The 13,195-nt window shown below is 45.3% G+C and overlaps 1 protein-coding gene across 1 annotated transcript; it reads left to right on the forward strand.

Moving 5' to 3' along the window:
• Nucleotides 1–4,873: 4,873 nt before the first annotated feature.
• On the forward strand, nt 4,874–7,832 carry LOC147886274 (DPP6 N-terminal domain-like protein). The gene has a single exon (XM_087395204.1). The coding sequence runs from the start codon at nt 5,154–5,156 to the stop codon at nt 7,500–7,502; it is 2,349 nt and encodes a 782-aa protein (XP_087251330.1). The 5' UTR covers nt 4,874–5,153; the 3' UTR covers nt 7,503–7,832.
• Nucleotides 7,833–13,195: the final 5,363 nt, after the last annotated feature.

The raw sequence follows: 13,195 nt of genomic DNA on the forward strand, positions 1-13,195 counted from the left end.
AGGTACATGAAGGGTACCAAGGAGATGTGCATCTGCTTTGGTAAAGGAGACATGCATGTACTTGGGTACACAGATTCAGACTATGCAGGGCATGTGGATAGTAGGAGATCCACTTCTGGTTATGTGTTCACCTTTGCAGGTGGTGCAGTGTCGTGGATGTCTCGCACACAGAAGTGCGTTGCTTTGTCTACCACAGAGGCTGAGTATGTTGCAGCCACAGAGGGTTGCAAGGAGGCTATATTGCTTGATCGGCTAGTGGGAGATTTGGGGATTCATACAGATGTACCGACATTGCATAGTGATTCCATGAGTGCTATTCAGCTAGCACGGAATCCGGTCTTTCATGCAAAGACCAAACACATTGAGGTCAGGTACCATTTCATCAGGGAGGTACTTGAGGACAAGCGCATAGAGCTTGTCAAGGTTCATACAGATGATAACCCTGCAGATATGCTGACGAAGAGTCTACCTAGTCAGCGGTTTGAGTATTGTCGTGTATTGATGGGCATTGGATAGTATGCTCACTGGTTGTTCTCCCTTAAAGGCACATTGTCCTTTAAGTGGGAGGTTATGGGGGTTAAAGGTCACTGTGCCTTTACCCCGGTTATGTACAATACCCAAACACATATATAAATGAATGAAAAAGAAGATTAGGGTGGTTCTGCACCCACCAAAACTTGTGTGGCTCTTTGTCTCTCTCTCTCCTTCTTCCGTTCTTGCTTCCGTTGAGAACACTCTCAGGGAGAAGGGAAAAGCGAGTGAGAGAGAGGGAGACATAGAGCCAGAGTGCGCACGCATGTGCATGCGTGAGAGAGAGAGAGAGAGAGAGAGAGAGAGAGAGAGAGATAAATAAATATATATAATCACAAAATACATTCTATAATACATTCCTGAGAGAGAGAGAGAGAGAGAGAGAGAGAGAGGGAGCGAAGGGGGGGGGGAGAGGGCAAGAGGAGAGAGAGAGAGAGAGAGAGAGAGAGAGAAGGGGAGGGGGAGAGGGCAAGAGGAGAGAGAGAGAGAGAGAGAGAAGGGAGGGAGAGGGCAAGAGAAGAGAGAGAGAGAGAGAAGGGGGGGAGAGGGCAAGAGGAGAGAGAGAGAGAGAGAGAGAGAGAGAGAGAGAGAGAGAGAACAAAGTGTGTGTGTTTTCACCCAAAAAAAAAGTGTGTGTGTGTGTGTGTGTGTGAGCAAGGGAGGTATATATTGATTTATTTATTCTCTCTCTCTCTCTCTCTATATATATATTATGCATGTTAAATATTATCTCTCTATACAAATAAATAAATAAATAAAAACATACATACATACATACATACATGCATACATACATACATATAGATAGATAGAGATAGATAGAGAGAGAGAGAGAGAGAGAGAGAGAGAGAGACAGAGAGGGAGAGGGAGAGGGAGAGAGAGACAGAGAGAGAGAGAGAGAGAGAGAGAGAGAGAGAGAGAGCAATCTAGAAGAGAGAAAGAGAGAGAGAGATTCATGCTCCTACCTTGGAAGAAGTGTTTAAGAGATGTGGGAAAAACCATGACTAGGTTACATAGCATAATCTCGCACAAAGCAACAACAAACTACACACATTAACAAAGATCAGCACATAGGTCTCGAAGATTGCATGTAGTTTCGATATCAATATATTAGGAGTGAGTAGACTCTACATAGAAGCAAGGGGTTTCGTCTCTTCTCTCTATACAATTATGGACATAAGAAAGGTCGAAGCGAACTATTGTAATTAAAGGATTACAAACGCTTAATATCTTGGCGATAAAAACAATATATCTTGTTGGGCTTCTCGGTTAAAACAATAGTCGATGCAAGGTAAGAGGCTATCCACAAGAAAGTAGGAGGCATTCAAGGAAGGTCGACCAAGCTGGGGTAAGATCCATGGGTTGCATTGGGCTCTGACGGACTCAAAGTCAAGGTACAGTGCAATTTGGGATGAGCATGCAAGCAATGGGATGTCAAAGTGATCACATGCTAGAAGCTGATTAGTGAGGTGCTCTGTATCCATATTCTGAGTAGTGGTAGGAATAGAAGGAACACCAAATCTTTGTTGTGGCAGTCATCTACTTCTGTTTACTCTTTAGCCAAGCAAAAGGGGGGGGGAGAAGGAATGGTAAAAGAAGTAGCCGGTAGTGGAAGCTACACTTGATAAACTTGCAAGAGAGGGGTAGCTCCAGTATCCCCGATCTCACCATGACCAACTTCCTAGGAATCACATGAGTCCCTATGCAGAGACAATCTTCCCACATCTGTCCAGATTTCCCATATAATTTCTGATTTATATCTCTCCACAAGAGAGTATAACGTGCTTTTGACTACAGTAGGTTTCTCTACGAGTGAGGGAAGTTGATCGCAAAGGAAAGAGAACATTTACGGTTGTGACTAAGGTGGACAAATATTTGCAGGGTTTGGATAAAAAAGTGATGAACATTGAGTGAACACTATGATTGAAATAGGCCTAGGATATGTGTGTATAAGAAATTGAATAGATGAAGATTGTTTCTACAAGGATACAAAGCATAAACACTGGTAGGATGTGGAGGATCTCACTTTGTGAGGGAGGCAAGGGTCGGGCAGATGGAGATAATTTTTTTTGGGGCTTTAGAGGAGCTCACTATGCAGAATGTGGACGTAAATGCCACAAGATTGGGCTCCATTGTCACCAACATGACATGCCTTGAGGGAGGTTGATGTAGGATGCGAGTGGATAGATCCGCGACAAGTTGGATGATGGAAAGGTTGAGTAGTGATAATGATTGGAAGGAAGCAAATGGTGGAATCGGATCAAATTGACTTGGAGTGAGGAGGAGATAGACAGAGAGGCAAACTAAATGAAGGATGAAAATGAGGTTGAAGAGACTGAAGATGGGGGAAAAAGGGTTCCTATGAAGTGCAATAAGTCCATGGTGACAACTTGCAAGCGAATTGTCCTAAAAAGATCTTCACCTTCTCCACGTTGTCCAGAACACAGTCTAGGGGTTGTCTGCTAGTCCATGCCCTTTACCAGCCTTTTACCAGTTGGCCATAAATCCATAGCCAAGAAATGGCAAGGGTAGATCGAATGCCATTTAGGAAGCCTAGGAGAGACAAATTCTTTTCATAGAACGTTGACAATGGCCTTGAGTTTTTTACACATACAAGAGGAAGGGAGGGATTCCACTCTAAGGCCAATTTGGAGGTATACTATGTCTTACATGCTATTTGGGTCTTATGGTTTTGAATATTTACATGCTTGAGCTATTAACATGGATGGAAGGGTATGGGACTACAAATTAGAGATGTAGAGAAGATGAGATTTTGAAAATTCCACAATGGAGGGCAAGAGAAATGAAAGTTGGAAAGGATAATCTCCTTGCAAACACTACATGTGAATGGATTGGTTGCCAAGAGAAGCAAATTCAATCCTTCGAGGCATGGAGGCAGAGGACTAGATAGCAATATCCTTCCAGTGAAAGAGAGGTAATGGATGCAAGACTTTGGAGCTCATTTAGGAGTTTGCCAGCACGTTGATTGTATGCAAGCTCGATGATTTGCAAGTTCAAGATACATTGTGAATTGCAATTGGTATACCAATGAACAAGTTTTGGTCGAGCAAGAGCTCTATCAAACCTTTGAGTTTATTGTGAGCCTCAATGCAACAAGCAAACATCAACAAGTGAGGAATTGAAGGAGGATCATCTTGCTCCTCAATCCTCCTTCTCCGTCCTTTTGTTTTGTAGGGGATGAGAGAGAGAGAGAGAGAGAGAGAGAGAGAGAGAGAGAGAGAGAGGTATATATATAGAAATAAAAAAATAAAAATAAAAATAAATAAATCAGACTTTTCCCCTCCATCTTATGCGTGCGTGCGTGTGTGTGTGTGTGTGTGTAAACACTTACATATATATATATAAATATATATATGTGTGTTAGTCTTAAGTGTAAACTCTTAGAAAGAGAAAATAAGTGTTTGTCCACTTCTTCAATAATCATTGTTGTGTAAGGATATTACTCTTGAGCACCTCAATAAGGACAACTTTTTCATCATGTGAGTACAAGCCTTGTAAGTGTAAACTCTTAGAAAGAGAAAATAAGTGTTTGTCCACTTCTTCAATAATCATTGTTGTGTAAGGATATTACTCTTGAGCACCTCAATAAGGACAGCTTTTTCATCATGTGAGTATGAGCCTTGATCATGGAGTGTTTCATATCACAAAAGGCTTCCAAGTGGATGTGTCTTGAAGAGGATGGGCCTTCCCTAAAGACTTCAAACAACTATATTCAAAGATTGCAGGAGTTAGGTTATTGTAAGCGAATTGGCTGAAGTCCCTTGCAAGCCTTTATCCCCTTTTGAAACTTCTTTCCCAATTGAAAGCAATGAGAACGATTAACATAGATCCAACTTTAAAATTCCTAAGAAGCATGCGATTTATAAATAAAATCTTAAATTGTATTCCTTGAAATGAAGGGGAGCCTAGGATCCCAACCTTGAGACCCGATGGAGCGGGTTGTTAGCCCTTGTCTTAGACCTGGTGGAGCGGGTTGCTAGCCCATCGTAGACGGGTCAAGTTTCTCGTATCGTATCGTATAAAGATAAAGAAGAACAAGATTAATGACAGCTGGGGCTTGCTCTTCTTATCTGCCACGTGTTTTCTCTCTTTTTTTTTTGGGTGTCCAAAGATGTATATTTTTCTTGGACGATGTGCGTGCGGCATTCGAATGTCGGACGAGCAGTTGCCTGGGTTGGGGATGCACATCGATGCAATCGCTGTCTGCATAGCAAGCTGAAGCCGATAAGATCAAGACAGGTGTGTTGGCGGAGAGAGGGAGAGAGTGAGAGAGAGAGAGAGGAGACCGAGAGAGGGATCGGGAGGTGGAGGGAGGAAGAAGAGGGCGAAAGAGGGAAGGAAGGAGCGAGCGAGGGAGGGAGGGAGGGAGAGAGAGAGAGAGAGAGAGATGGCGGGAGGGATATCTAAGGAGGAGAAATGGAGATGCAGAGGGGAACGAGGCCGGGGAATGGAGATGGATAGTAGCTGAATCGATTTGGAAGGGGAAGAAGACCACATCAAGCTGTGAGAGAGAGAGAGAGAGAGAGAGAGAGAGAGAGAGAGAGGGAGGGAGAGAGGGAGGGAGGGAGGAGGAGGAGGAGGAGGAGGAGGAGGAGGTTGCTATGGCCAATAGAGCATGGCGATGGCGAGGGCGTGCGCTGGTACTGCTGCTGCTGGTCGTGGTCTCCGTGGAGGGGAGTGTGGCTTCGTCGAGCAGGAGGAGGAGCTTGGAAGGCACGATCGCCTTCGCGACGGTAGGGCGAGCGCACTACGCGTTCGACATCTACTGTCTCCGAGCACCTGTGCGGCGGGAGCAGAAGCAGGAGCTGGGGAGGAGGGGGAGGAAGGAGGCGAGGCTGACGGACGGAGAATCCGTGAACTACAACGGCCATTTTGCGAGCGATGAAGAGAAGGCGAAGATGTGGGAGGTGTACGAGGGCAAGAAAAGGAGGGAAGGGAGAAGGGAGAGCAGCCATGGAGGAGGAGGAGGAGGAGGTGGAGCTCTGGCGAGGAGCTATGGCGAAGGAGAAGGAGGAACAGGAGGTGGAGCTATGGCGAGAGGGGAGATTCTGGCGTATGTTTCTGAGAGGGGAGGGCGAGCTCAGATCTTCTTCAATTTCTTCTACCTCAACGAAGAAGACGAAGACGACGATGGCTATGGCGATTGGAGCTTTGAGCTCCAATCCTTCGAGCTCCCCGACGATCACCATCTCCCCTTCCTCAGAGATCGCCCCTCCATCGCCAACTCCTCCCTCATCCATATCTCCTCTCAGCTTCTTCCTCACCCCTCCCCTTCCTCCCCTCGCAGCTCCACCTCTGTCTTCTCCACCGACCTCTCCTCCGGCCTCACCTCCTGCCTCACCCCTCCCTCCATCGCCGATTACAGCCCCTCCGTCTCCCCCTCCGGTGAATTCGTGCTTGTCGCTTCCCACGGCGAACTCGGCTGGCAGGGCGAAGTCCATGAGCTTGCTACCGACATCTACATCTTCAACACCAGCGATGGTTCCCAGCGTAGACTCCTCGTGCACAACGGTGGTTGGCCCTCCTGGGCGGATGATTCCACCTTCTTTTTCCACCGACGAGCCCAGGATGGCTGGTGGAGCGTCTACCGCGGCATCATCTCTGATCGCGCTGGTGCGGAGACTGTTTTGGTCGATCGCATCACCCCTGCTGGCGTCCATTGCTTCACTCCAGCAGCGTCGCGTACCATGGATTGGATCGCAGTCGCCACTCGCAGACCCGAATCAGAATACAGGCACATCGAGATTTTCGATTTGCAGTCCAACAGTTTCGTGCAGCTCACCAACAGCACCACTCCCTTGACTCACCACTACAACCCTTTCGTCTCCTCCGATTGCACCCTCGTCGGCTATCACAGGTGCAGAGGCGAGACTCCAGAACTATCAGGCCTGGATATGCTGCAATTTAAGACGGACTCCTTCCCCGACAACAGGCAAAGAAATCGCAGGCTTGAGGGTGTACCAAATGCTTACTCCCCTCCGATTCCACGCCTGCAACATGTTGCTTCACCCTTTCCCGAGCTCTCCCTTGTACGTGTTGATGGGAGCTTCCCTTCCTTCTCCCCAGAGGGGTCTCTCATAGCTTACATTCCAAACTTAGGTGAAGGTGGCGTAAATGTTATGCGACTAGATGGGTCTGGCAGCAAGCAGATTTACTCAGAGCCTGCGTTTGGGACGGTTTGGGATAGGAAAAGAGAGGGAGTTGTGTACACTAGTTCAGGCCCAATCTTTGCTTCGGAGAAATCAACAGTCCACATTGTAGCCATCTTCAACGCCAGCAGGCTGGCAAGTGGAGAGGACGTTCCCCTGGTCTCAAAGGTATTGACGAAGGAGGGCTCGAGGAATAATGCCTTCCCATCACCCTCTCCCGATGGCAAGTATGTGGTGTTTCGATCAGGACGCTCAGGATACAAGAATTTGTATATAATGGATGCTGTGAATGGTGAAGAAGGGGGGATATGGCGTTTAACAGAAGGAGAATGGACAGACACAATGAGCAGCTGGTCCCCAGATGGGGAGTGGATAGTCTTCTCATCGGACAGAGACAATCCAGGGGGAGCAAGTTTTGCCTTATACCTCATACACCCTAATGGCACAGGTCTCCACAGGGTGTTTGACGGAGTGGGCACAAGAGGTCGAGCTAATCATGCTTCCTTCAGCCCAGATTCCAAGACTTTGCTCTTTACCTCAAACTTTGCAGGTCCCTCTGCTGAGCCCATCTCTGAACCCCATCAATTCCAGCCATATGGTGAAATCTTCCTGGCTTCACTTGATGGATTATACCTTGAACGCCTGACCTATAATGCATATGAAGATGGAACCCCTTCGTGGGGTACGCTGTTCATCAGTGCCTCAGAGCTCTCAAAGGAGGGAGAGCAGCTGCGGTGTTCGTTTGATGATGTCACTTGGCTGAATGATGTGGCAAATCCTTCGCATCATGAAGCTTGTTGATGCAGGAATACAGGATTCTCTTGCCAAATTGTATCTACTGTAATTGATGACAGCAAAGGTCAGGGACGTTGAGAGTTCTAGGGCGCCTTAAGGGTACAGCCATTTGAGAGGACCTTCAAGATAGCCTTTTTGGGGTCAAATGGGCCTCTCTTAACTGCTTTATGACTGATGTCCGGCCATAAAGCCAATGATGCATGATATCTGTTGGCCTAGCAAAACAAAAAAAGCTTTTTACTGTATAGAAAGAGGAGGATGTAAATATTTGTGACAGAATACTCAAACTCTGGCTGTGGTAGACTGCTACTTATTCGAAGTTCTCTTTGTTGTCCATTTGTACACAATCCAATAATATGTGTCTGGAGGTTTTAATCTTGGACCTGGTTGGCAATTTGCATAAAATGTTGGAGGGTAGCTTTAGTTAAAGAAAACTTGTTTAGTTGGAGTTGATCGAAAGACAAGATGCACAGGGTAACTAGTTCTTGTCCTGCCTTGCCTTGAGGCAGTCAGGCTATTATATAAGCTGCATTCATATGAAAAACAACTGCATGTGCAATAAAGCATTTGTCTTGAGCTCATCAAAGGCACTATCCTTGAGAAATCAAGATATGATAAAGAGCCTTCAACGGCTACATCAGTCCTAGTAACTACATGTCCACCCGTTTGGAGCTTGAATTACCCACTCTGCGCTTTTGACGTTGATGCCACATCATCACGTCCTTCCCCCTCCATGCTCCCTCCCTGAAAATGTAACGGGTCTAGCATGAAAGGGCTACATCTAAGAGATATGTGACGAAGTATGGGTCTTGTGTTGACCGGGTGTACAATGCTGTTATGTGTAAGTTGTTCCCCCCACAGCTTTCAAAGTTTGGTAAGGGCCAACCCATTCACAGTATATTGACCCAGCGACTATTTGCAGTAGCCTTGGTTGTGGGCTTTGAACATGATAGAGTCACAGGGCTACAAGACAAGACGTCAAACTAAACAGGCCTTGTGAGATCTTTGGACATCGGCGTGGGCGAAAGACAAAACAGTTTGAGGTCTTCAATCATGTTTGCATCAACTCGCAACAGCAAAAGGGTGAGCTTGTACTGAAGAGGGAAGAAGGGACTAATGTATGAGTATTCTAGTGAGAGTATGAGGGGATTGTGGAGGGGACCTTATAAGTCCAAACACACAACTAATGTACACACTTTTTGATGTGACCTCTTATCTTATCTTCTCTCCACACTCGTACCTCACACCCCTCTGTCCCAATCTCTCTTTTCTCTCACACACACACACACACACACACACACACACAAACACACTCTTTTTGTTTTTTTGTGAAATCCATCTATGTTTATATTACAAGCAGTTCCCAAAGGAGGACATGCAAGCACAATTTCAGAGGATTTCAGTGTATGACGAGTTAACAGAGTAGTCTATCTGACGAACACACAGACACTCGTAGAAAGATTGCCTGAATGACAATTTGCAATTAAATTCAAAAGTGAAATATGATAGCCTCCAACATAGAGGCAAGCACAACTCACCATGTTCAAGGAAGGCTGCTGATCCAAGCAGCCTGTCATCAGTTTCCTGTGTCACCAATTGCATGGAACGTGTTAAGGGGCTTCTCCCTGAGTTCCTTTGGGCTGGTTTGTTTAGTCAATGCATGAATGAGATGTCAAGATCAATTGTGAAAGAAGATGTGAGATTTGAGTTAGAAATGTGCAACCCAAGATCAAAATAGCCACTTGGCAACTGCAAGTTTGACTCTGTATTGTGCAATCGATTCGCTTGCTTACATTGAGTTCTTGCCATTGATGATGTTTGCTAAGAAAGATATTACTTCTTTCATGTCCATTCTCGTGGAGACTTTTTGGGGCTCGAAGCATGGTCGTAACAACATTAGATTACTCTCTATGAAGCACCTCTGTTGCCAAAGATGCATGGCGGTTTGAAATTTATGAATATTCACATTTACATACTAGAAGGGGCGAGTCTCTAACCTGTAGTAGACGGGTCATGTTACTCGTTACACTAAATATGCCACTTAAGATGACTCCACGTGGCAAGCACTGGGCTAGGAGGAGGATAGCTTGAAGGAGGTCGCTTGAGGCACAAGACCACACGAAAGAGGAATGAAGGAGGTGCACGTCGGGAATTCGTGGCTGGGTGGAGAACCAAGGAGAGATCTCCTTGTTGTGAGAGGATGTAACATTGGTATCAGAGCCCGTTTCAAATTCTCAGAGGAGGGCTGTGAGTGAGGACATGTTGATTCCTACTGCACGACGCGGTGCCTCTGCAGCTTATTCCACAACTTCGTTTAGTGAGCGCTTCTCCATTTGCGGCTTTTCTCCTTCCCAATCTAAAGTTTAAGGCCAACAAATTACATGTATCACTGGAATGTAGCTCCATGGATGCGACGCCATCTACCCGTGCTTTGAAAGGTTGGCCATTTCATTGATGAATCTGCAGCGACGCCAAAACCTTCCACCTCAATCTTTTAGCCCATGCAATTGTCTCCCTCACGATGACGCCACGTAATGTTGAGTATTGGGCCCAATGAGCACATCGACAAAATTCACAACGCTGTGAACCGCATTCCCAGATATCTTCCCTCCTTGGCGTTGAGCTTGTTGTATATTTCCGAGACAACCGTGACAACTCTGGAAGCTCAAAGACTTTGTAGACGATACTATTGAAGATAGAGGGATCAACAAAGAAACGAGGGAACGTGACACTGGGAAAACGCCATAACAAAGTCGGGGAAAGTTGGTCTGTTTGTTGCTAAGTACCATGTCTGCAAGCTCTAAACGAAGTCACGAAAGCAGCGTCAACGATTGTATGGGACTGATCTACAAGCTAGCCTTCTTCTTCAGTGCTAGCCTTCGTCATGGTTGAGTCTGCCCTTCACCTTCGGAGTCCCGACAGAAACTCAGTACGAAGACTTTGTATAAATGGATGCTCAAGTATGTCTGTGTGTGGATGTGTGTATGTGAGCATATTTTTTATACTATGGTCTACACCCATTGTTGGGCGCTGATGGCGTTAGTGGGGATGTCATAGTAGTTAGTCCCTCCTATGCGTGATGGAGTTTATGGTTTTCAAATTTATGAGTGACTATCATGAGATTGAAACTGCACTATGTTGTGTTTTTAGAGGATCAGTTTGGGAATGTTCTTGGATTCATCTAGGTATATAATCTACAAGCCTGCGACGTGATACTCTGCATAGTGAAGAAAACTCAGACCAACCACTTCACTGTCAAAGGCTGGGGTCGCAAGAATGTAGATCTGGACCGTTGGATTGAACATCTTCCATAATGGTAATCTCCCTCCCTTGTCCGAACTGCCATGTGTCAGCTCCCCAAGCCTTTAACGGACGGGAAAGGTGGGACAGTCCCACCTTTCCACTCAAAAAATGGCTCGCGGGTTGCCCACCCCCTCACCATTTTGTAAGTGGGAAAGTGTTCCTCACCCACTTTCCCTACTCCGTAAGGTCTATAGCTTTGTGAAAAGCCATCTCATCAAGTGCCTTTCAACAAATTCTATTAAGTTACCCCTCTCATTCCAAAGTTCTAAGGTCCCTCTTCACCCCTTCTTTACAAGGGTAACCTTCTTCAACTTATTAGCTTCTTGTTCTTCAAAGTAAAAAGTCCAAAGCAAAAAGGATTTTAGAGATCAAGTTCGAGGAAAGTGAAAGAGCGGGATCAAAAGGCAAGAACGAGAATTAAAGAAACGCATGTCAACTGCGAAGCCAAAATCCAAGACCTCGAACAAATACCAGTATTGTGAACTTTGCATCGTTCTCTTTGTTATAAAGCTTTTTGCTTTATAATATCTAGAAAATTCTCATTTTTGAAAATGACGAGTCTAGAAAGAGAGGAGACAATCTGGGAGAGAGAGAGGAAAGGGCTAGAAAAGGAAAGGCGATTATGGAAGAGGAAACACATGAGAAAGCACATACTGAAATTCAAGAGGATAGTGTGAAAACGGAGGACGTTGATTATGGTGATTATGGAATTTCGTATTTACTAGGGAGATGTTTGGGTTTTCTCACACCCCCTTGAGCCTCGTGTGTCATGAACCTAAGCCCTTCATCTTATGCCCTTGATTTCATTTGATGTAAAAGCTAAGCTTTTGACTAAAGCACTAAAACCGTATGGGTGCTTTTCACAATAAAAAGACTATATAAACGTTTCAAACCTATTCGATTTGAAGAAAAGGTCTACTTGATTTGCAAGTTTAGGCTTATTGGTATGTGAAGCTTTGTAGAGCCTCGCGATGACCTTATGCTCTACTCTCACAAGCCTAAAAACTCGACTTACTACAGTGATCAAACTCCCATTTTCCCGAGGTTGGAGAGTGCTAAAACTGGAGTGCCTCAGGATCTATAGAGCGCTCTAAGATGGATGGAACCTATGTGGAAACATAATGAAGAGAGTGCTCATGACATGTACCTCAAGTCAATTAGGTTCCAAGATAGATTAGCTTGGACTCATAAACAGAATCTTGAGTGTATGTGCATTTCTCTCTATTCAACAATACATGATAGGCCTCTTATATAGAGAGTGCCCTTAGAATAGTCAACACTTGTGGGATCCTTTGATCCACATCTCTCCTTGTGGATGTCCTTGATCCACATCTTCACATCATATAGTCCACATCCTAGGGTGGCTACTTTAATTCTTTCCTATACCATACCTTAGCCTCTAATATATGTGCTTGTGGTACCATATCTCAGCACCTCCCCTTGGTGCTATGATCCTTTGGCTATTGCAAGGTGGTTAGATGTGAGTTACAAATCCATCACCACCCCTTAGTGCATACATTGCTACTTAAGATGGTCAAGTGTGGTTTTTACATGTCAATACCTCCCCTGAGTGCTTACATGGCTACTCTCAGGTGGTCAGGTTTGATTTACAAATGTGTGGGGTAAAGGTGGCAATGTTGTTGCTTCTCAATGCTTGGTGTTGATGGCGTTCTCTTCTTTCCTTGATGTAGCTTGATGCATGATGCGTTGTTCTTCCTATGCTTTTAACTCTTTATATGCTTTGTGTTATGGTCATCTCATGCACTTGTGCTTTTGGCATGCTTTGTGCATACATGCGTTGCTTTTCCATTTATTGCAAAGGTCTTATCATGATCTTAGTTTTGCTTCAATATCAGTGTCTAATTGCTAACAATGATTTTGACTTGGCAGGCGTGTAGAGCTTGAAAAGACGATCACTTTTTATTTTTGGAGCGTGTGTAAATTCTTCTTGGATTGGAAGTTACAGCTTGTCGAAGTTTTATGAAGAAGAGGGGCAATTGATGATGTGGCCTGTGGTGAGGTGGCACTATGAGTTAACATGCAAAAGAAGGACTATGCCTACGGAGAGGCAAGTGTGCCTTGTTGGCACTATGCCTAGGTGGTAGTTGGTGATTGTGCACTGACTGGACTGTAGTTGAATGGACATTATGGTTATGTGGCACTCGACATGGCACCTATAAAGCTGCCATGTGGCATAGTCTTGACTAGAATTCCTAACTCATGGTTAATTGAACCTGACTAGGGTTCAAGCTAATCTGCCACAAGTACCTAAACTAACCAAGGGTCACAAAGTGTAACCATGGTTACCTTTAATCTGCCATCTGTTGTTTCCTGTGTAGCTTGGAGAAGGAGAAGGTGACAGAGAGCGGGAAGGCGTCGATGGCCGATGGCGTGGA

Source organism: Dipteris shenzhenensis, chromosome 24 (genome assembly GCF_047967505.1).
Source record: "Dipteris shenzhenensis isolate YYH24624 ecotype China chromosome 24, Dip_SZ_1.0, whole genome shotgun sequence".
NCBI lineage: Eukaryota > Viridiplantae > Streptophyta > Polypodiopsida > Gleicheniales > Dipteridaceae > Dipteris > Dipteris shenzhenensis.

Excerpts from the sequence above, each read along its gene's own strand:
- LOC147886274 (XM_087395204.1), top strand. The coding sequence starts at position 5,154 with ATGGCCAATAGAGCATGGCGATGGCGAGGGCGTGCGCTGGTACTGCTG.